The sequence below is a fragment of the Platalea leucorodia genome, assembly GCF_965183815.1.
Source record: "Platalea leucorodia genome assembly, chromosome: Z".
Taxonomy (NCBI): Eukaryota; Metazoa; Chordata; class Aves; order Pelecaniformes; family Threskiornithidae; genus Platalea; species Platalea leucorodia.
In genome coordinates this window covers 14,563,029-14,588,372 of record NC_138858.1, presented here as the reverse complement: position 1 = coordinate 14,588,372, position 25,344 = coordinate 14,563,029, and the positions used below count along the sequence as shown (strand labels likewise).

The following is a 25,344-nucleotide window of genomic DNA, read 5'->3' as shown; positions in this document are numbered from 1 at the left end:
AACCCACTTGGATCTGAACAGTAGCAAAGCACGATTTAATGCAAAGAACTGAGGTTACCAAAATGAAATTTCTCCCTCAACACTGCCCCCCCGCGGCCACCCCCAGCCAAGGAAGAAAAGATTCCTGAGAAGAACAGAAATTCCTGGGACAATTTTCTAAAAATCAACAGGATTTCCTGTACTTTCTTGGAGTAGTCAACTTCAGAATGCGAACGAAGCACAACTCCAGTTAAAAGAACAAGATAGGTTTAGAATATGGACCTCTACTTGTTTCAACCAAGCAGTACAGGAAATGTGACTACTGACAGTGATTAGAAGAGAAGAACGTGTGCGTGAAGCTTCATTACCTTTCTAAAGAAATTATATCATCAAAATATCACAATGCACCTAAGCAGAGGATGGTTTACTTGTTGATTGTTGTGGAAAAAGATAATCCCTTTCTGTATTAGCCCTCCCGAATCACTTTTTTTTCCAATTCAGATAATCTGAGTCTTGATAAATAATAGCTGGATCTATCTGTAATACCACACATCCTTTCAAAAGAGAAGATATGATCTAATATTGATTGACAACTTGTGTCTGATGAGCGTATAGAGCCCATTGTGAGGGGGGCAATGGGAACTGAAGACCTGAGGTATGTCATGTTCCATGGATTGATTTATTTATTCTGAGGCTATTAAACCTCATAGATGTATTAGAATGTAACTTCTGGTGCCAAGTGCCTTGATGTCCAAAACCTCCAACTATTCTTTTCATTAACAGATACAGACAAATTACTTGCAAAATTAATCAATACAGAGAGACTTCCCTGATGGAAAAAGAAGGAAGAAGAGATGGACTCTTGTCCTTCCACACAGAGGACGAGGATGAAACCAACTTTTTCAAATTTCACACATCTCTATCATGATGAAAAGACCGTATAATCCACTTAATCCAAGATCCAAATAGACCAAAAAGATAGAATTACAAAAATAGAGCTCTGAAAAGCACTCAGATACGAGGCAAAAGATCTATATTATAAAATCACTCCTTATGCCTATCTGACACACATTAGGTCAAACCTGCCAGATTTTGCATTAGTGATTTTTGCACTAAGAATTCCTTTTTCAGAAAGCAAAAGCATGACAATCAGGTTCCAGAAAGATACATTGCTTTTCAAAGAAGAAGGCACTTCTGGGAAACCCTGCGTTAGTTCCACCTCTGAAACAGAGACTGCCTCCCACTTTGTTTGGTGGAAGCTAAATATTTTAAAAGTTTTGTTAGAATTAACAATTTATTACAGAAAGTACTATAATTACCGAAGGGCTCCTATCCCCATTTCCCATTTCCCACCTGTACCAAACATTATAAAAGAACCTCAGCATAAAAAAAAAAAAAAAAAAAAAAGACTTCAGCATTGTCTGAGGCAAGTGTAGCAGTTGCATGATTTTTAGCAAGAACCCCCCCCAAAAAATCTCTGCCTCTCCTCTGGAATAAACAGTTCCACTACACTATTGGTTCCAAGCCTCAGAAAGCACATCTCATATCCAACCCAAGCCTTACTGTTAAAAAGGAAGCATCTTGAAACCTTTGATGAAGCATAGTACTATAGAGATTTCATATCTAAAAAGAAGAACAGAAGAAACCACTAGTCTTCTATCAAAACTTGCAAGTACAATTCTACTCAAAGTGATTTATGGAAGACAACAACATGTACCTACACAGGAAGTATAGTGTCACTGTAATATGTATTCCCATGCCTTGATTACAAAAGCAGCAAGGATGCTTTCATGCAGATTTCAGCATGTGCTAGCATCTTGAGTAAGTCCTCTAGAGGGATGCTTGCTATTGTAAAGCATCAGCTAGCACTGTGCAGTCTTGTTCTAATTAGGCCGAGTATATGCTACAATCACACTATTTTCTTGACATAATGTGATCTGAAGTTACAGTATATGTACAAATGTCAGGTTTTTGCATAAAAACAGTAAGCAGCTTCGCAAAAATGAATGACATATTTAGAAATCATTGGATATATTTCTAACAGACGCATTCCCATAGGAACAATAGAGGAATCTTCCTCCTGCAGTCACACCAAACCAAACAGCTATAACTAGAACAATCCCAGAGTGTATCAACTTGCAGACATAGTACAAACTTACAAGCAACAGCAAAAGCATTACCAAAAAAATAAGAACCATATTTCTCCAAGGTAACAGCTTTTCAGGAAATCTGTCCCAAGACTGCTAAAAATCCTTCTACTCAATACTATTCATTCATGGCTGAAACCTCAGCAGCCCAAATGAAAAGAGCTGCTGTCTAGCATAGGGGCAACTTACCACCAGTGAATAAATGGTGATCATTTGGCCCAATATAAGGCAGCAACTCTTGCACCTGATTGATAGCAATTGCAGGAACTCAGGAAGAACTGAGACCTGCCAGAAGATGCAGGTAGAAGGTAAACATAAGGTTGGAATCCTTATTTGGTAAGTTGCTTATTGAGCAGTAGTGAAGGGGAGAGATCACATTCTATGAAAATCACTCCTTTCCCTAAAAGAAAGAAATCAGAGTCTGCCCGTGGCTATGTAATTATGGTAAACAAACTTTACAACTAATGCTCAACATTTCCTGAAAGCTAGAACAAAAGAGAAAGTGTGTTTTAGTCTTGCTCTAAGTGTTTGAAGGCTGCTGTGCACCATCAAATCTACAGTGCATTTTTCCAGATGCTTCTCAGCTAAAATGTGCTGGAGATTCAACTTGAAGTGTGTGGATATAAAAGCAGCTTTTAAAGTATTAAGAGACAAACAACAAGCTCTCCATCAATAAATTTAAAATTAGTAGATAAGATTTAAGAAAAGTAACAAATTTGCCATTTCATTAAATCAAAATTAAAGACAGTAGAGATCTCTTTTGAGGTGAGCACATATTTTCTCCATATATTCACAAACAACGTTTCCTAAAAAGACTTGATTTAGTTACCAAATAAGAAATAACTAAAATGTTAAACTTTTTTAGTAATTGCAACAACCACATTTACAAACACACACACATAAACTCTCTCTCTCCTCCTGCCCCTGGCCCCAGCATCTTTCAAAACAGGAAAAAAAAAAAAAAAAAAAATTTTTGAATAGGGAGAAAATGTGTGCTCTCTCTGCTAGTTAAAGACCCAAACTGCATGTAAATTCAGTTGTGTCCATGCAAGTATGTCCAAAATGGACCATTTTCACCTATGAACTTCCAAAATCGGAATTTGTGCCGTTTTCCACTCTGCAGGATTTTTCTTGTGAGTATCTAACAAATTAGCATTATACTATAAAAGACTTTTTTCTCAGAAGTTAAGCACAGTGCAGAGGAAGCTTCTGAAAAATACTTATGTTAACCTATCACTATTTAATTTATAAAGTACATCTTATCTTCAAGATTTACATGTGGGCTTTGCATCTACTTTTAAGACTTTTGAAGCCTAAGACCTTCAAACCAGTTAACAGCAGAAAAAACCCAAAACAAAACAAAAAACCCCAAAGAGGACAGATTCATTGACATCAGCTAAGACAACCAGTACAGCTACTGAAGTGAACAGAAAACATTTCAGAGGCTCATCTGGTTCTGTGCTAGAGACCATATAGATATATAGTAGTTCTCTAAAGCTTGCAATGCCTACATAATAATGAATATCCAGTTGAACAAACATTGGAGACAACATAGTAGTATAGATTACCCAGTCATTACACTGCCTTTAAAAGTATAGCGTGATTTTAATCTAACACTTCCTTCACATTATGTTCAAAGGGGGATATGTATAGAAATGGGATAAAAGAGTTTTCCTGTGTTTTCTTAAATTAGGCAACATACATAGTTAATTAATAATTCAACTAGCAAAACATGACAAATTTTGACTTATGGTACTGCTGGGATTTTAGAAACTATAAACAATGTCAATTGTACTTCATTCAGTCTCATGGTTCAAAGTAAGAGTAGCTTAAAAAGAATTTTGAAACACAAGAACTTCACTTTCCATCCATTAAGACCCCAAATAAAGAATACCAGATATTAAAAATATGCATATATGAGAGATTACAGTTCATTGTTGGAGGGGAATGGAGATGAATGTCGCAGAAGTACCTACACTGAGTAAACAGAATTGAACTATGTGACGATGACAGGAAGTTTTTATATATATATATGGGTTTTATATGCATATATATATATTTATATAATATATATAGTGTATACACACACACAATCCTTTTACCTTTATCTTGCACTTCTTTTGAAAATCGCTCCCTTTCAATAGCTGATTCACGTTCTATCCGCTCAATTTCAGCCAATGCATCCAATTCTACTTCATCATATGACGTTATAGTTCCTTGTTGCGAAACCTGTTGCTGTGTCTGTACCACAGGAGTTTGAGGTTGTTTTGCAGCAACTGAAGTGTTCTGTTGTAAAACAGGCACTTGTTGTGCCTGAAGGAAAGCTGTCTGTTCATGCTGCGGCAAACACTGAGCAGCGTTTAGTGGGCGGTTAACATCCTGTGGAGTAACGGGTGTTTTAGAAGTCTGTCCTGGGTACTGCACATTAAAAGGAATATCACCCTCTGACACACTGCTGTTTTCCAAACCAGAAAGCATATCATCCTGCTGGTCCATATCCGAAGATCTTACACGAGAGAGTCTTAATGTAAGCTTAGTGGAGTCCTTGGAAGGAGAACTAATGATATCATACATTGCAGCTTTTTCAGTCTGGTCTTTTTCATCCTTGCCTAACTTCATTTTCTTTTGTTTCTTTTGCTTTCTTTCTGGAGAATCTAACAATATGTCTGGGGGAACATCTCTAGGTGATGAATAAGGTGGAGGCTGAGATTGTTGGATTAAAGGTTGTCTTGATCCTAGAATAATAATTCAGAAAAACTGAACAGTTATGTTGTTTCATGTTTATATAAAAACACACTAAATATAACCTACATAATTTTAATGTGTATTTCTACATATATCTGTGTTCACAAAAGGTCTAAATAAGATTGGTAGGAAGCACATCATTCCTAGATCAAGATGTAATCCAGACAATTGCAGTGTATTTCCTAGGAATTTTAGCAGTCCACTGCAGGTAGAGAAGGGATCATTTCAGAGAAGATGGAACAAAAAAAACCCACCACCAAAAAAGAATAAATAAAAATAGTACCTACATTTTCAGAATATTAACTATTAGAAAATAGACAATGAAAGCAAGTTGACTACAGAAAAAGGAAAGATCAGAAAGATTCTTAATAAGGTCCAGTGATAAAGACTTAATGATCAGTGTATAGGCATTAGCCATTTCAGCCACATATTTTTAATTAAAAAAAAAATAAATCAAAACATATACAACCTTCTTAACTTTGATTCTGACAGTTCATTTTCAACTTTTTTTTTTTTTTTAGACTTTATTTTAGGTAAACTCATTCCAGCCTCCCCCACTCATTACTATCTAGAAAACAGTAATTGTCTTAAGGCATTTTTCTACCATTCCCTGCCTTATCTGCCCCCTCCCCTTTTTTTTAAATGTATGAATTTTTACTTCCACATGCACTCATTCCAGGCTTTGAGTGTTATCTAGAGAAATTTTTAGAAGAGGACATTTTTAATTAAAAACATTCTCCAATTCATCACGTTTAAATTTTTTGTTCCTCAAATTAAACCAGCTCCCCACAACTGTTAGCCCAGAAAAAAGCTTTGAAAAATAGAGTAGCTTTTTAACCTGTTCCAATTATAATTTTGAGCTATAATTTTTGGCTTAAAAAGGAATACTAGTGTGGGGGAAAAGAAAAAAAAAAGACAAGCCTATTGGCTGAACCAATAGGGCCAGCTTCCTCTTGTGAAACCAAACATTTATCAGATTTCATTCATCTGTTGGGGAATGTTGATCTTCAGAAAGCAGTGACTGAGATTATTATTAGTCATTCTGGTTCAGGTCATCATAGGTCAGTACTTCTATCAAAAATCAAAAAAGAATTGGAATACAGGTCCCCATGTGCTTCATTCAAGACACACCACTAAACAAGAAAGAAGCTTTATTCTGCAGCTTAAATTTCTACCAGATATTTTAAGAAATATTAAGAATCATCAACCAATGTACTGACCTGCAGATGAAAAAAAGAATGGATACCTCTAGCAAAGCTTCAATTCACATGAAAGGTGTGCCTTTACTGATGACTTCTTTGCACAGACTGCTATATTTATTTTCTCTCCCTAGCACATTCTGTGAGAAGTCCTATAAGTTCTGTGTGTGGAGAGCAGGCTATAAAATGGGTTTATCTCACCTCTTCTTGACCATCAGCAACAACTCCATGTTCTGCCAATAACATCCACAATGTTAGCAAGCCCTGTTTTGACTCATCTTGATTCTGAAGATCTTTCCACTACTCCACTTCCCCTCCTCAAATTAGATACCACACTCAACCACCAGTACTGAAGTCCTGGCTACACCCTATGAAGATCTCTCACTTGCCTTTCACCACAGATTCCTGTTCTTGTGATGCTCCCTCCCCCCCCAGTTACTGTCTGTTTTGGTAATTTACAAAATTGTCTTAATGTACAGCAGAAATTGTTAGCTACCAATTTCTTTCATGGTAATGACTACCACTCAGGAAATACAAGCTGCATTTTCATTTCTACAAATATTACAGGCAGCTCAAAACTTTTCAAAGAGATCTTACTGACATGTCATTCTTGAATTATCTCATAAATGAATACTTCCGAAGTTGAAACAATGGAACACTTACTGGTTTTCACAGTTACACTTCAAATAGAGGACACAGATTTGATTCTCCCTTGTCCTAAACTTTTAAGTAAATATGACAAGATTGTTCTGATTTGGTATTTGTCATGCTGAAAAATAACACTGCAGCAACAGACAAGGTGACTCTTTTCATCTTTGGGTCATCTTTGACACGAGGAGGTCAGAAGGATTTCAGTGCATTCCATTGAACATACTTAGAATCCAGTAAATGAAGAAATGAAAGTAAAGTTTTCCCTCTCCTAGGCAGCACTACGAATACATATTTGAAAGCATCTTCCTCCTGAAGGAAATTCCTGAAAGGTGGTGATAGTAAGGCCTATAAGCTGCATTTTAAGAGTACATGTTCTGGCAATAACTTCACATATTTCTGAAATGTCTAACAATGGTTAAGCCTCCGGCAACAAGGAGGCTTAGAAGCTACAACACCTATGCATTGAGTTGAAAAGAAATTGAAAAAGACGAAGCATTCTTGAACAGTTTCACTCTACCACAGACATTAGCAGTTTTGAACAGGTATCAGACATTGAACATGTACCACATTGTGTTGGATGCTCAGACTTCAGACAAAACATCACCCATTATACAGAGAGAGTTGTGCCTTACTGCTGAAGTGAGTCTGGAATATTTCCTATTGGAGAAGGCTTAAGCCATTATATGTCTGAGAACAAAGCTCTTATCAGACTTGTTGATAACAGAAGAAATGTTTTCGTGGAAAGAATACACAGACAGACAGGTATGATCTGTTTGCTGAACCATTCGAGATTCCAAGGTTGAGAAGGTTTGCTCTACAAAATGCTGTCAATGTAGTAAATCATATGATGATCTTCAGAAATGATCTTTGGAAGTGAACCAAATTTCAGAATATTCTTTTAGAACAGAGAAATATGTAGGCAGCTTTTGAGACTAAATTAGGGCTCTGCGGTAATTCAGGAGAAAAAGATCTGACTTCCTGTAGTTGATCGTTCATAGTATGAGTAAAAGAATTTTGTGCAATCTCTTTTTATATGGCAGGAATATGTAAAACTTGTGAGATAAAAAGATTCTTCATTGATTAGGGAAGGTCATTGTGTCATTACTGAACAGCAAATACTGATGGTCAACCAGATAACACCAAATGTAACTGAGAAGCAGTTACCATCAACAGGAAAAAAGGCTTCTACAGAGAACAAATACACCCATCAACAATACCTCCGTAGTCTTTCAGTAACAGTCACCCTGACCACTCATGATAACTCTGGGACTGGTTCTCTAAATTAACTAGTTTTCCTACTGATTCCTATTGGTAGATGGCACCGAGTATGGAATAAGTTTTGTCAACTGCTGTAGCAATTTGTAAACACCTTTTTTCTGTGACTCTTGACTGATTTCTTATCAAATCCTTTATAATGCAAGCTACTATAAAATGCATTGCATCGACAGTGACTTCTTAAAAATGTAAAGTTTCAAAATCACTTCTTGTTTGTTTACCCCTGGGATGGCTTCCCTTGCTTACTGTGCATCAGTAACTTAGGTAGCAAACAAATAAGCTTCTGTCCAGGAGACTGCACACATCACTGACATCTCCATCTTATGGTTTTTGTCTGCACACTTTCTAATCACACCACAGTACTCGCATCTTATTTAAGCATTCATGATGCTTTCTCTGATCACCTCTGAGCCTCTTCACAGTAAAGACCACTTGCCTTTCAAAGCTGATCCACCAAAGTCACACCACTGATCACAGTCTTTGTTGTGATCCACACGGTTAAACAACAACTATTAAGGTTACCAGGAACTTAGGAGTCACATATTTTACAGAATTTTAAAGAATTATTAGCTTTCCACCTGTGCAACAACAACTTCCAAAAGGTCACTCAAAACAGTATCTTCATATTCCTTTAACTCCCTTGCAGGTATAGGTTCCCAGATGTTGACAGAAAGTCTTCCACTCATCCTACATCCTCTTTTGCGAGAAGTATCGTTCCCTATGCGTGAAAGCTGGAAATAACTACTAGTGAACAAATGAAGACTAATGTCTAATACTTGGTTCATGGCACATTGGAGAGAAATTTCAGGAACATTCAAGTGCTACACCTTTCCAAATCCATAGCAAAGTGATTCTTGAGACTCCAGGAATGTTATTTAAGTGGGTACCAAATTGTTGTACAAACCTGGACACAGCATTCCAGACTTTTTACTGGAAAGGTCTTTGGAAAGAGAGGCTCTAAGGAATGCATATGTGCTACATGTGGATTGTTAGACTTCACATCTGAGTAATTATACCTTAAGTTCCTAAAGGCAGAAGCCAGAGAAGGAGGAAAGAACCAGGGCATCCATATTGCATTCACAGTGTTGTCTGTTGGAAAAGCTAAGAACCTGGTGATGACAGAATCTGAGGAACACACTACTGACTAAAGATTTTAAGAGACTGCAGTTACAATGTGTAAATGGAAGTGTCTCATTTTTTTAATTTAATACAATCCTATTTACCACTTTCACATAAATGGAATGTTTTCATGAAAATGGAATCAGATAAATTCACCCTGGAGCGCTGGCTAAACCAATCTCAGAAGTGGTAATAATAATCTTGAGAATTTGTGCCTCCAGCAGACTCAAAAGGGAAAAAAAGTCCTTCAAAAGGATGGTAAAGGACTACGCAGAGTATTATACATAGTCTGTATGATTTAAGTACATACTAGAACCAAGAATTTCTCTGTAAAGATTGAGATAATAATAAAGAGGTAGTATTCCAAAGTAAATGTGTTAAGAATAAGTATAATCAAATCAAAATAATTTTTCTTACATAAAGCAGTAGGTCTTGTGGATTAAAGAGAACTGAGTGCCATATCTGGGCGTTAGCATGGATTCCTATATAGCTTCTCATAACAATTTCACTAACAAGCTGAAGAAGTCTGATCTAGACAAAAACATTGTAAGATTGCAGTATACCCTACAGCAAAACTGTGTTCATAGATTATCAATTTTTCTTGGTAAAAATGGATGAAGGGTATATAGGTGAACTAGTGCAGCTTGCCAGAGCACTGTCTTAAGAACAGTAATTTAAAACACTTGTCATTAATAACTTCTCATGTAACAGAATTAGACAGTATTTTCGTAATCTAAAGATGATAACAGCTTTTGGTGTTGAGTCTTTGAGGAAGAGGCCCACAACTGCTTTTAAAAACAGAATTAAAATATGACAATTTTCTTGACTAATTTGAATAACCTTTTCAAACAAAAGAAGTTCAGTGAGAAGAAGCATAAACTTTTTATTCATCTGAGAAAGAGCAGCTGTAACAACATGAAAGGAAGATAGACAAGCTCTACAGAAAGACAGCAATATGTTTAGAACAACTTGCAATAAGAATCTAAGTTATCACCAAAGAGCAGCTATACTCTCATATACAATAGTAGTATCATACAAAGTCTTCTGTGGTATTTTTCTGACTACTCATCCTTCTAAGTCTTCAAATAGAGTTGTATTTACTACTTAGGACAGTACAACATCAAGACAAATGGAGACCAATTAGAATTCAGATAAAAACATCAAAGACAATTAGAAGCTCAGAAATGATGACTTATGTAAAAATGATAGAAAGAAACCATGCTGCTCAGTCTGTAGAAGATTAGATCAGTGCAAGACGTGATAACATTCTTTGATATGCAAATGACTGCTATATAAAAGGACGTGAATTTTTTTCCTTGCCCACTGGAAAGAAGTCAGGCGGTGCCATGCCTAACTGCAATGAAACTGATTCAGGCTAATCATTAGGAGAAAAGCTTTGTAGCACCAAGAATTTGAACAGGTTGCATTGCAAGAGTAAGGAAACTCCATTACTGACACTTTAATAAAAAAAAAAAAACAAATGGAAGTTATTGAGAGTGATACTGGTACAGCTCATTCAACATGAGAGTGAGAAGATCAGAAGCCTCCAAGTCCTTTCCTGTTGTATTTTCTAAAATCACAGAATCTTCTTCTGGAAATCTTCCCAAGTTTTGTACTAAATATAAAGAAATTATTACTTATTTTGATTAACAGACAATGTTGACATTCATTTCCAAAGAGCATAACTTAATTTAAAATTCAAACTTAAAGGGATAGCATATGAGATGGACAAAGAAGAACACACATTTGGGAGGTTTTTAGGGACAGATTGTATTCACTTTCCACATACTCTTCCAATAGTTTTCAGGGAAGAGTTCCACCACTTTCTCCAGAGATTCAAATGCCTCATGAAAAACTCAGCTTTGACTATTCTAGCTTGGAACTGCTGTATTCAGAAGCATCCTTGCATATAAAATTAAGACTTGATGAAAGAAACAATTTATTTGAAACAAACAGTTTATTTTGGCCCTCTCTGAAGAAAATCTTTGAATAAATTTCTTCCACCTTTCTTTTGAAGAAGAGAGGGTGAAATGATAATTTTTCTTAACAAGTACCTTTGAGAGCACTGAAGTTTGTACTACAGATTTGAGGAGATTCCTAATTCTTCTTGCCACCCACTATAAATTCAGAGACCAAGTGTAGAGGAATCTCTCTGGAGAAATCCTATAAATCCCTAAGAAAATAAAAGTAATCTTTCCAAATTATTCAGAAAATAATCAAATATCCATTAACAATTTCTGGAGGGAAATACAACTTATTTCTGGAAAAGAGTGCAAAATTATACATTTTAATAATGGTTGTTGCTAGTCCTTACAGATGTTTTCCCAGGAGTTCAGGAAACTGTATGGAAACAGGATTGTAAATGATATAAACACTTTTCTTTGAAAAGCAATGGACTATAACCATTGTGGACAGCTTTCCTTTATACAGATCTTTAGAAGCTGTCCTGAAAAAAAAAAAAAAAAAAAATTAAAAAACCCCAAAAAACATCTTTTCTGACGTTCTAGAGCAGTGGGAAAGTAGAACAAATAAATAAAGGATTTTGATGAGTAATCGATCTTGGGTAATTGAATGCACAGAATATTTTATGAGATCAATAAAAGTAAAGTACTCCATGTTAATTCTTCATAGATGAATTCATAGAAATGAATTTCCTAAGGAAGTAGATGTGGTAACAGATGAACGCAGATGACATGAAAGCAGAGCCATTGTTCCGTTTGCATAGCTAAAAATATAACATTTACATAAAAAAGAAAGGATAAAGACCAGCCTAGAACTTCTGGATAAAACTTCAGCTGCTCTCAGCAACTTCAGCTTACTGGAGCAGAAGTGAAACAAAGGTTTCTTTAACAGAGAAATTTTACTCCACTAAGTGACTAACCAACCTAAATAATAAATATAACTTCTGCCATCTCTCAAATATTTGCCTGAGTTGCAAACCAAACTTCTTCCTCATTCAGATTCTGTCAGACAGCTACGTTCAGTCTTAAAGTAACTCAAGACTGTGCAATCACACTCTCCAAGACTCCAGAAGCCCTTTCTACTTCCATGCCAAAAGTACAGAAATGCAATCTGTACACATACCTTTGGTAATTGCCTCAAGTTTCTATGGTATATAAGAAAGCTTATATATTATAACATCCTTCCTGAGATCTCTCTCTGGACTGATGATGCCTAGTGCCATTCTTTTTGGCCTCCCAAACAAACAATTAAGTATTTTGCTAATTTTTTTTTTAATCAAAGTTTGCAACCTGTCAACCAAACTTTTAAGGGCTAATGAGAGTAGCAACAAAAAGCTCAGCATAGATATTTGCTGTTTGTTCGTCACTGGAAAATTCATCAGTGCAACTTTCACTCCAAATCATAGGCCAAAAACTCACTGTCAGGGATCCCATGTTCTAAATACCACTGTAATTATCCACACCTCTTTCACACGTTTCTAAAATACGACAATAGAGGAAATAAATCTCTGGCAAGATTCTTGCAGCATCAAGAATTGATTCTCTCATCAGGGTTCACTAATCTCTTTAAGAAGGCAAAATGGTAGCACCATTAATAACAGTTATTTCAGTTGTGTGCTTTATCAACGGGAAAAGTAAAGCCAACATACAGATAAATAAATAAAAAAAAATCCTCTTGCACTTTTTCTGTCCCTCTAATGCTGAAATATTACAATCTGAACTGCACAATAAGATTGTTTTCAGAAACAGTCTGAAAAGATATCCCTTCAAAATGGGGTTCTGAGGCAGCCAATTGAAATATCAGCAACTTTAACCAAAAATAATTCAAATATTCTTCTGGCTGAGTGGTAATCATGTATCTGAGTAGAAGTAGCTTAGATTCACAATGTTGTTAAACTGATAAGCTTGACAAAGAGAGAAAACCAACCACATTTAGTCTTCACCATTTAGAGAAGTCTTACAAGTCCTTTAGCACAAGACCTCCTGAAATACTGATGCTGCTGGCATGCTATTCACGTACTTCTCACTTGCCACTTGAGCCACATTTCTTCTACCACTGTTTAACACAGTACATGCCTACAGAAGATGAACCACAGAGATCATTTAGCAGTCACAGGATCATAGGATAATTCAGTTAAGAAGGGACCTCAGGAGGTCCTTAGTCCATCCTCATGCTCAAAGCAGGGTGAGCAAGGCCACATTATGCAGGGCTTTACCCAGCCTGATCTTGAAAACCTCCAAGGACAGAAAATGCACAGATTCTCTGGGCAACCTTTTCCAATGCTTGACTGTCCTGATAGTGAAAAAGTTTTTCCTTAGACCTAGTTAGAACCTCCCGTTCAAATTTAAGTACATTGTATCTCACCCTTCCTCCACAACACTGAAAAGCCTAATTCAAATCTTCCTATAATCACCTCACAGGTACAGGAAGGCTGCTCTAAGGTCCATCCCTGCCGAAGAGACATCTCTTATCCAGGCTGCATAAGGCCAATACTTTCACCTTCTCTGGAATCTCCCCCATCTACTTTTCTCCCTCTCCACCTAACCTGACCATCCAGAAAGACTTAGATTTTGTTTGAGGGCTAAAGAGAAGAAAGCACTGTTGGATCTTTCTACTATTGCCATGTAAATATATAAGCACTGGAAAAGTAAATTAGCAAGAATATGCCCAAATCCCTACCTTGCTAAGTCTCATGTATCTCAGTCATTGCTTCTTAGGGATAATACTAAAAACAGCAGTATGCATTCCAGATTTTAGCATAAAGAATTATTCTGAGCAGATTTTTTTCTGTTCCCTCTCAACTGACTGACAGTTCACCCTATTCCTTTTCCATAGCTAAGGCTTTCAGGCTTCATTTATGCTGTATGTATTGAGTTCACTGAACTACTTTTAATTTCATGTTCTTAAAATTTCATGATTGCAATTAAAGACAAGTGTTGCATGTTACAACACTTTTGAGCTGGTTAAGAGTTCAATACTCGTAATGCTGCCTTTAAACCATTTCTTATGTAGAGCAACTGAAACCATTCTTATAAAGAATTTAATCCTCATATTGAAAAGGATTTTAAATCCTTCTGTCCTCCATGAATTTAAGCTTTGTTTTGATGGATGATTAGTCAATTTTCAGACCTTCAGAAATTTCTTCTGGATCAGGGCTCAAAATAATTTTGTATCCAGAACTTAATGACATACTTGCTAGTGCTATTTGAATACAGAAGTCAGGAGGAATAACTAAATACCTCTTTAAACTCTGTGTTTTTTAAAATTGGGAAAAAATACATTGATATATATGACTGCTAGACTACCTTTAAGGGTTCCATCACTTCCAGCTGGAGAGCAGACTGACTGTGGTGACCTCAAGGAAAAAGATGCAGCATTCCTTATTGAAGGATCGCCATCCTAAAAATGACAATGGTAAAAAATTAACATTATGAACACGAACACTTGATAAAGACTGAAATTAGCACATATACTGATAAAATGGATTGGACAAAAAAGTATACAAGAAGTATTAGAAAAATATTTATTTACATAAAAATCTTTTAACTTAGACTGCTATTAGACTACTATATAGGCAATATTCCAAAGCACAATCAACCCTAAGAAGAGTCTATAACCAGAACATGCACACGAAAAATAAATCTATATACGTCTTCTAGCTAAACAAGCACTTTTGGTTTACACCAAGATTCCATTTAGAACTTTTTTGTTACAAGCACTCATAGTAAAGAGACGAAAAGCAGATACACGACCTCTGTACAATACCAAATGAAAGAAATTGGGCATAAAGTGTAGATTTTTAAAACAAACTCACCATTTTTTCACTTACTCTACCCTTAAAGATGATTTAGAATGCCATGTTACTTTTACAGTTAAACAAATTAACGCTTTGTGTTTATATCCTCCAGCCTACACACACCAGGACTCAACAAAATCTCTAGCACTCCCATTGCAGCAGCCGAGACAGTCTCGTGTAAAACACAACTGGAGTGACTTTAGCTTGTTATTTGCCTGGCTTGACAGTTAGACAGGCAACAACTCAATGGCAATATAAAGCACTTCCCCAACACGGCAAACAAGTTCTACTGTCTTCTCAGTATTGCACAGAAGAACCTGGTTCAATGGAATTAATAATTTATGACAAACTTCTTCATAATATAATACTAATTACAATGTAATGATGCCCACGCTCTATCTTGAACAATGTAAATGTGCCTTTTTTACCCCCACACTACCTTAAAATTAAATATGAAACCCACTATTCAAATTCCCATTTAATGTTCCACGGTTTTTTTATTGCTTTCATGGAGCCCTCTGCTGGTCATGAGTATACTCATTCACTCAATGCCCTAACTAGATTTAAACTTCTGTAGAATAGTATTTCCCATTTTTAGCAGTGTTTTTTACACATCTATGGGAATGTTTTGGGAAAGAACAAACTAACAACCCCTACATCCATGAAGAGACAATTTCTGTAATTATGAACAAATCACAAAAAGTCCATTCTCTTAAAAAGTAAAGTCATACAAAGGAAGTCTCCAAAGAAGTTCTAAGGTTATTTAATCTGTTTCCAATTTAATTGGTTATTTCAGTAGCTAATATTCTAACGTGGCTTCTACTGAGGTATCTGAATACACGCAGTTCTTTCATGTAACTTTTTTTTCCACACCTGAATTAACTGTCTGATAAATACCTTTTATCCTTTTGACCAATTTCAACCAGATTAACAGAATGTTAGAAGGCTCAACTGCAATTACATTTTTACATGTCTGTATGAAAAAAATCAGCAGCCGGTAGCAAGTTAGAAAGCTAAACTGGCATTTCAAGGAGATAGAATCCTGCATAGATAGGCAAAGACACACTCCCTCTGACAGTGGCCAAACAGCCAGTTTCCACACACGTAGCCATAGACAAGACAGTGTACTTGTTACACATTGTGAAAGCATAGTTGACACTGTTTAGGGAAAAGGAAAGAGTTTCGAAATTTATGGACTGAAGGTGCTTACAAGTCAAAGAATATAAATCCATACAAAACCAGATTTCATGAGTTTCACCATCTATGAGCACTTAAAAACCAATTCTATTAGATATTTTTTTTCCTCCCACAGCACAATGAATCTAGAACTCATGCTGTGCTATTAATTACTTATTTTTGCAACAGTGCTTGCAAAAAGAGTTGTTGCCTCATGTGAGGAAGGCCTCATGTGCAAAGAAATCGAATATTCAGATTCAACCCAGCAAAAAGAACTGTATCTTAAACTTATATGTTGTTATTGTAAGTCAATTAATTTCCTGATGAGTTACTAATTTATCTACTACATTGAAATTATGGAGCTGATTTTTTTCAAACCTGACTTATCTTTGACTTATAACAAATCTCCCCAAAAAAACAAAATATGGGCGGGGGGGGTGGTGGTGGGGTGGATCTTAGTAACTTTTTAGCATATATGTTTTCTCAGGACAGGAGAAGTCCTCTACCCATGATTGCCGCAGACATAGGCAAAGGCAACTTCTATTAAATTAACTAAACAGACTAACTAGGTAGATGACCTTTCTGGTACACATGCCATTCCTACAATAGCTTACAAATTTTCAGAAGTGCTCATTTACAGTTTCCTAGTTCAGACCTTCATCAAATGGTGATATGTAAGCACAAACTTATATCCTAGGAAGGCTCTCAAGTTTACCGAAAAATTGTCCTTAAATGGAGCGTATGTGTAGTGAGCCTTCAGGTGTGTACGTGCTGATTTTGTAGAATCATATATCACAAATACACAATATACTGTAACTATTCACATTTTTTAAAGCAATAAGATCCTAAAACTAAGAAAAAGAATACAGAATAATTAAACTTTTAAAATGTTATGCTTTAATAATCCTCATTCATAACTATGTTTGCCAAAGGCCACATTGCTTCTGAAAAGGCTGCAACATTATGATTAAGCTTATTATTCATACACAGATGCAGAACTTTAATTAATCCAAGTTCTTCAAACTGTGTTCTGCATGATAGCTACTAAAATCAGCTTTTAAAGATATAATTACAAATAAATGTAACACCTATGCTCCATTAAGAAAATGCACAAAGGGATAAAAGTGCAAGTTTACAGCGTTTACTACTTTTTACGTTTAGTATTTCTCCAATTAAACCAACCAATGCAGGTATGCTTTATGTTTTTATAGTCTGTTGTTTTGAAAGAGTTTAATTTCTAAGTTTTCATGAACTATGATGTAGTTGCATTGCTTGGATCACAGAACTAGGGATGAATATTTTTAAATACTTCCTCTTTAAAAATTATGAAATAAATTACCCTAATAATAAAGTTTTCAAAAAATCCTGTCTTAACAAAACCAAGATCCTCTTGATAGTGTACCTCTAACATGGTTGGGGGATATACGTACATTTAGTGCCAAGAACAGCTTCCTGTTTTGAAGAATTTGCATTGCTGACCAGCAAGAGACTGAGAAAAACATCTGATGATTGTGTATTATGATAGATTCCTTCCTTACAACACTCTCTTTGTTCAAGATACTACTTTTTAGCTAATATTTTTTAAGCAGCATAATTCTTGCACTTAAAAAAACCAAGATGACTAATAAAACTATTAACTCTCTCAGAGTTTTACTGTATTAATCCTGGCAAAGCATTTAGGGAGCCTGGTATTAACAGTACATTTGTTGAACACAGCACTTTTTTGCTCCTACAAGCTAGTTTAGGAAGACAAGAGTTGCCCACAGTTTTTGTAAGCTAAATAAAACACACATACAATCACACAAAAAAAACCCAAAACCCCTAAACCAAAAAACCAAACAAACAGAGGCCTGCTTGCCACCAGGTTTTGATGAAAAAATAAAATTGAAACTAAGGGTTCTCCCCTTAAGAGCAGTTAAGAGATTGTATGCCAAACTTGTAAACAAGAATTCCAACAAGATTCATCCACAGGTTGAGGTGCTCATTAAGAAGAAAATTAATCAGTAGTTCAAAAAAAAATGTGGGAGAATGTTAGTTTGTTTTGGTTTTTTTTCTTTCTTTAGATTCAAGATTTCAGAAGGCATTTCTCCCACGTGAAATAAAGTCATTACAGGAAAACTTCTTACAAAGAAACCAGGCCATAAAAGCATGTAATAGACCAGAAAGAAAAAATGTCCATAGGAATTCTTGACTTTGACAACACTACTACATTACCCAATAGGTTATTGAAATATGTCAAGTCTAATTGACAGTTGTGTGGACCTTCAGAGAGACAAGTTAACTATATACCTACTTAGAATCTAGTATTGTTTGCATCAACATATTGCTACACTAATATTAGAGACACTCTATCATTTCTTTAAAATAAACTCACATACGAGATTATGTGAAGATTTTTTACTTTTCCTAATTTCATCAGAATGAGTGTTACAAATGGTTCCAAAGGAAAGAGAGATCTAGAAAAAAATCAATCTCACACATCAAAGTTGCATGGTTAAGTGTACACATCTGAAATTGAAATATGCTTTCAGTGATTTTACACATCAACAACAACAGAGCAAAATGTCTGAATTCTAAGCCAGTTGAACTCATACTTGCTTTATCACAGTCAATATTTGCTTTACCATAACAAACTGATTTAGGTAACATACATCACTACTTAGTCTGTGCACCATCTGTAGGTAGTCTTCATTTGAGCCATGTCTAGAATTATCAGCATGATGATTAGCTGAATTTCCCGACAACTGACTTGAAACTTTATTTTCATGGAGATTCCTGATCCCACCTGTGACAATGGGACTGGATACTGAAGCTGAAATACAAAAAATATGAGTAACTATACTGATATATTCGCACACGTGTTAACTCTTAAAAAGTTTCAGAGAAAACACCATAATAGTGGATATTAATGAATTGGATGCAAGAGGTCTGGAATCTGAACTAGAATCCAACTTTTTGATTGAATCCTTTTCCACAAATACCTTGAATAAAATTAGATATCTAAGATTTTAATTTTCAAGAGGATTTAAAACATAAATTCCAAGTACAGATTAGCCAAGTTTCTCTCCACGTCTATCCTAATTACAGTCAGTATCATATTCTTACTGGTTACAGAAAACTTTGGTTTCCTCTATATAATTTGTATTCACTGCCTTTAGTAACTTCCAAGGTGTTCATGAGACATACAACATTAAATACAGAACAGCTATATATATTCTAAGCACAATGCTAAACTTTAAGAACAAATTATTTAAAAGAATCCAATGAGAATTCTACTTACCAACAAAAAAATGCCAAGATATTTAAGAGTGTTCATGTTGTTCAAGATTGTTTTTAGAAAAGGGAAGAACAAAGAAATCCATTCATTCTGAAGGTCATCTTTGCCAGTTACTGCATACATTGAGCACAATTCTAGCCAATTTGGAATTAGTCTAGTTAACACTACAAAGGTTTGGTAAGGCTAAATAAGCTGGCAGCAAAACTTATGCTACATTGGCAAAAACAAGGTTTTCACTGGTACAGATAAATGATGGTCATAGCTAACAAATAAAAGTTTTTGGTTTCTTTTGATTTTTTCTATTGTCTTGTATATATGACAACTATGCAAAATGGGTGTACATAGGGGAGCAATGCAACAGCAACATGTGCTTTACCTTTTCTTCTTCCCTTTTAGTTTTTTTAAATAAAGTATATACTCTGTATAGTCAAGAAAGCAAAGCTTAATCATACCTTCCAACTCAAAGATTTGCATTAAGTGTGTGACTCCTTCAAAGAAATTGGAGAGCCGTGAAGTAGGCATAGGAAGGTAAAGCTGACGTGAGATAGCAGAATAAAACAAACATCAAAGACTTACCTTGCTGCATCTGAGGATGTGGTGTATAACTTGGAGGATGTGAATATGGCATGTATCCTGCAGGGCTTTGAGGAGCATATGGACTAGGCACTGGACTGTTTTGTTGTGCCAAAAATCTGTTAGCAGAGCTTGTCTGTGGTGGCACAAACCGGCTAAAAAGAAAATAAAGTTTTTAGAAGTTGGGAAAACAAATTTAGACAAATTTATTATTTTGTTTGGAATATTATATATTCAGAAAATTACAACTTTTTTAAGATACAAAATTCTTTTGAGGGAGACAAGAGTCTCCCTCAAAAGCAGTGTTTTAAGCTGTCAATACGTTCCTGACTTCAATTATTACTTAAGAGTCACAGCTTAGGTACTGCATTAGTAAAAGTAAAGAATAGAATAAAAACCATTCATAAGACCCCCACCTAGGGAAAGCAAACAATGACACAAATAAACTAAATCAAATAAACTAAACTAAGATCTGCAATTTCCGAAAGCTAGTCCTAGAAGTTTGAATGAAAGTGACAGCTAAGTTTTAATTAACAACTAGGTCACTAGGATTAACAAGGAGCCATCTACTCTAAATATGATTTTTCCAGCAAGACTTCAAAGAACTTCATCCAATAGAACTATAGTGCCAAAATATAGGAATGTGACAGGCATTTAGGTAGGGTCTGACCCAAGTCCACTGAATACAACTTATTCTTTCACTGACTTTATCTTACACTGATCCTACAGATAAGAAGCTGTAAAAATAACATAGACTTGTGACAATAATACATGCACATTATAACTTACATTCTTATATGAGCTTTTCAAAATAAAAATAAACCAAATAAATACTTCAGAAAGTACATTACACGCTTTCACAACCCCCAGTTCCAGACAGCAACTCTATGAAGGTAAGCTTTCATAGAAAGAAATAGCAAAGTATTTAACACAAGGATTTTGCAAGGATTTCAAGAAGACTTTGTAATATTCATTGTAATATTCACAATTCAAAAAAAACCTTCTTCAATATCCTTTTTATATATAAAAGTAAAGAAGTGTACTGGTTTTTGTACAGATACAGAGCATTTCATTTGCCAAAACAATTACAGTAACTTGAAGTGAAATGTGAAATAAATTTATTTTAATAATGATATCTAATAACTGAAGATTAAACCTGTTAAAGCCCAGCAACTGGGTTGAAACTACGTGCAGAACTCTTTCCCCTAGTCCAGAGTACTTTATTATACTAATAAAGGCGTGGATTATAGGTACATGCTACTTGCCAGCACTCAAACATTTAAAAAAAGAACCAGAAAGTTGACGAGGATGCTGGTGGAAGACTGGCCTAACTACTGGGCCTATCCTCCTCTGAGCAGCCTTTTGTATAACTGTTACAGCAGTACTCCGTTAACTACTAGAGGGGTGGCAGGAGGCAGGGAGACTCCTTAAGGAGGGAAAAAGTTTGCCAAAATTATGGGAGGGAGAGAGAGCGGAGAATCATGACTAATCCTTAGAATACAAGGATTAATTCACTGACAGAAAGATTTTTTTTTTGCCAGCTGAAGAAACTCACCTTGCTGTCAGACAAATGCAAAATTTGTCATGACATCGATCACCTTCCACTCACATACTTGCAACAAGAATTGACTGTCATTGTAGGAAGAATTTGCAGTTTACTGCCCCTCCCACCCCATTCAAAAGAAAGTGTTACCTGGAAGGGCTATGTGAGATAGTGGTTTGTTGATAATTGGAAGATGCAGGACTACCACGCATGGAATTCTGAGAAATATTAAACTGCGACATCATCATCCCTATTAAAAAGAAGATAGCAGCATTACTTTACACGTTTCCTTTTTAAGCAATGAAGTCTATCATTTCAGAAATTATTATATACAAAGAGATTATAAACTTCACAGACATTAACATCATCTACCCACAACTGTTAGAAAACATTAGAACTGCATGATTCCATGCATGATGTCCATTTTACATCATGACATAAGTGTTCCCTAAAGCAGTGTTAATTCAGTTATAAATATTAACAGTAGTTCCTTCCTCTGTTCCTTAGAGCTCCCCAAGCCAAAATCTAGTAAATAGAAACATTTTGTAACAGGACATATATTCCACACCCCAGGCTGGTGTGTACAGTACTCATTGTGCGAATAAGTAAAAGATTTGGAAATTTCACAAGTCAGAAGAACACAGAAAACTTATCTCCCATTTTTAGAGCAAGTACAGCAAATAATCACCTTGGGCTGAGTGCTGTAAGACATTCTCACAACTCCCATAATGCCTTACTGGTTCCTTTCCACCCAGGGACAAACGCTTTCTATTCCACCTCCCCTACACTTATAAGGAATGTTATCAAAGAAGGTGCTGAAATATTTCAACTGCAAAGCAGAACCAATGTGCCAACTGTGGGCTCCCACAGCCTGTAGATCCCCATAGTCATGCTTTGGAGATTGAGGAGTTGTACTAGCTGGCAAGCCACAAGTACCAATATGCTTGAAACTAACCAATTTAAGAGGCATTTGTACAATGGCATTAATAATTTGCTTGAACTTTTGGTTACCCCTGAAGTGGTCAGGCATTTGGACTAGATGATTATTGTAGGTCCCCTACAAATGAAATATTCTATTCTATTCTATTCTATCTCGCATCTTATTAAGGAGAATTTAAAGGAATCTTTTCTTTCCTCTCTTCTATATAGGTATAAAGAATTTCGTAACAACAGCACGCCACTGAAAGGTGAAGTGATGCAGAAGCACAGAAACTTAAGTGAATTTTAAGTTATTTTAATGACAGAATTGAATGTCTTGCGGCTAGAACAGTGTCAGAATTCACATGCACACTGCAGCTTCGGAAGCCACAGCAAGTGATCCACAGCCATGGGTAAAAGCACATCAGTAGTACAAATATATTAAACCAAAGGTTAGACAGAAAGCTGACAGAAGTCCCCAATCCAGAGTGTTTGGGAGCAGTCAATCCTTCAATTGCTATCACTGATTTTAATTACTGCAATATTCACACAAGCAAAACTTGTTTCAGAAATCCTCTCTGTCGCCCTCTTTTCTCTTCCCCTCTCCCCAGCAGAGAAGAGATGTGATAATCCCCCAGGAATGCAGCCGTTACTACCTCCCGGTAGGTGTGAAGTGCTGCATTCCAAGTACATTAGCACATGAGAACTAGCCCACAGCAGGAGTGAAAGTCCCGTATTCTGCTGAGGGGAAAAAAAAAAAAAAAAATCAGAGTCCTCCATACTACAATACAGAGGACATATCATAGTTCCGAGTAACAGAACGGAACTCCTCAACTCCTGCAAAATTTGTTTAAATGGACACTGGTTGCCTTGCATAGAGGTAAGTGAGGGTTTTGTGCTGGAGGCAGGCCCGGCCTGCCTCTTGCCTGCTCACCTCTCACTGCCACTCTCGACGCAGCTAGGTACAGTATTTTAGTCAGACTACTAACCCTTAACATTCATGTACAGAAAGCTGACAGAATGTGCCCATGTGAGCATGAACTATACAGACGAAGTTTCATTTTATGCTTAAAGCACAGACTGCACTTTTACAATACTTCAAAAATACATCTATTTATTTTCTCCTCCCTAAATTTACAACATGTTTTGAACCACAGATGTGGTGGGTTTTGGTTTAAAAGAATGACAGGAAACACACAAATGAACCCATTTTTAACGCTTTTTAAAAAAACCCTAAAAGTATTCTTTGATGGACAGCTTTCACTTCTCTCTTGTTGAAGCAGGGGTGGGACATGGGAGGCACAATTTAGGTAACTTAAAAGAAAAAAGAAAAAAAAAAACACAAACAAAAAACAAAACCAACAAAAACAAAACAAAAAACAACCAAACAACAACAACAAAAAAACCCAGTGCCTCCAAAGTTTCCAGGCAGATAACAGCCTGATAATGATGTAATGAGAAAGAAGTAAAAATAAGTTCCAAACGTTTAGTCTAAAATGGAGTTGAAATTAGTCTCAGGCCATTAGCACTAAAATATCTTCTTGTACATTTTTTACATTGTTGTCATATCACTAGGCAGCAGATTTATGGCCCCACTGTGCATTTCCATACCTTAAATACTTAAGAATTTCTTTTAAATGCAACCTTAATTTTGAATGTTGGTAGTGTTCAGGCTTGAGAAAACATCATCCTAGTAGTAACATTGCTAGAATGTGTTTCCTTAACACATACCCCAGCCTTGATTATAATTTTTTTTTTTTTGAAAAAAGTGATACGCATGAATCCATTTTAGCATTCCTACTAAATGCCAAAGAATGCACTACATAAAAATGCAGCTCATGGTCACAGAAAAAGTCTTGTATGATTAAACTGTATGACAGCATCATGTATGCTTAAGCTAGGACTGCTCACCAACAGGTGATTTTTCAGTTAAATATACACGCTTATTGAACACGTACATCTGCAAAGTTCTTCCCTTTTACAGGCACATGTGCAATTGAATTCTTGTATAAATGAAAAAAAATTCAAATGGAAAGACAAATAAGATTTTAATCCCCCAAAATTCACAAGTTCTGATAAATAGCTTAAAGTGAATATTAAGTCATAGAATCATTAAGGTTGGAAAAGACTTCTGAGATCATCGAGCCCAACTGTTAACCTAACCGCCAGGCCCACCTCTAAACCATGTCCCTGAGCACCACATCCACAGGTTTTTTGAACACTTCTAGGGACTGTGATCACACCACTTCCCTGGGCAGTCTGCTCCAATGCCTAACCACTCTCTCCATGAAGAAATTTTTCCTGATATCCAATCTAACCCTCTGCTGGCACAACTTGAGGCCATTTCCTCTCATCCTATCACTTGTTACTAGGGAGAAGAGACCGACCCCCACCTCGCTACAACCTCCTGTCAGGCAGTTGTAGAGAGCAATAAGGTCTCCCCTCAGCCTCCTCCAGGCTAAACAACCCCAGCTCCCTCAGCTGCTCCTCATAACACTTGTGCTCCAGACCCTTCACCAGCTTCACTGCCCTTCTCTGGACACGCTCCAGCACCTCCATGTCCTTCTTGTAGGGAGGGGCCCAGAACTGAACACAGTACTCGAGGTGCGGCCTCACCAGTGCCAAGTACAGGGGCACTCTCACCTCCCTGGTCCTGCTGGCCACGCTATTCCTGATACAAGCCAGGATGCCATTGGCCCTCTTGGCCACCTGGGCACACTGCTGGCTCATGTTCAGGCGGCTGTCAACCAACACCCCCAGGTCCTTTTCTGCCAGGCAGCTCTGCAGCCACTCCTCCCCCAGCCTGTAGCGTTGCCTGGGGTTGTTGTGACCCAAGTGCAGGACCCGGCACTGAGCCTTGCTGAACCTCATACAGTTGGCCCCGGCCCAACGATCCAGCCTGTCCAAAAGTCCTTTCTGAACCCTAAGTGATGCTATGAATACTAACCTATTGCAATATACTATTTTAGCTGATCTTCCAACAC

At 36.4% G+C, this 25,344-nt stretch overlaps 1 protein-coding gene across 5 annotated transcripts in view; it reads right to left on the bottom strand.

The window, feature by feature from the left end:
* NIPBL (NIPBL cohesin loading factor) overlaps positions 1-25,344 on the bottom strand; it is a 158,846-nt gene that overhangs the window by 72,190 nt on the left and 61,312 nt on the right. For 4 of the 5 annotated variants that reach the window (XM_082337165.1, XM_082337166.1, XM_082337169.1 and 1 more), the window contains exons 5-9: positions 21,593-21,692; positions 19,903-20,054; positions 18,701-18,861; positions 14,383-14,476; positions 4,229-4,861 (exon numbers count right to left, since the gene is read on the bottom strand). In XM_082337165.1, coding sequence (XP_082193291.1) covers positions 4,229-4,861; positions 14,383-14,476; positions 18,701-18,861; positions 19,903-20,054; positions 21,593-21,692 — 1,140 coding nt within the window. The remainder of the gene's footprint in view (positions 1-4,228; positions 4,862-14,382; positions 14,477-18,700; positions 18,862-19,902; positions 20,055-21,592; positions 21,693-25,344) is intronic. The other variant, XM_082337167.1, reaches the window with a different exon arrangement.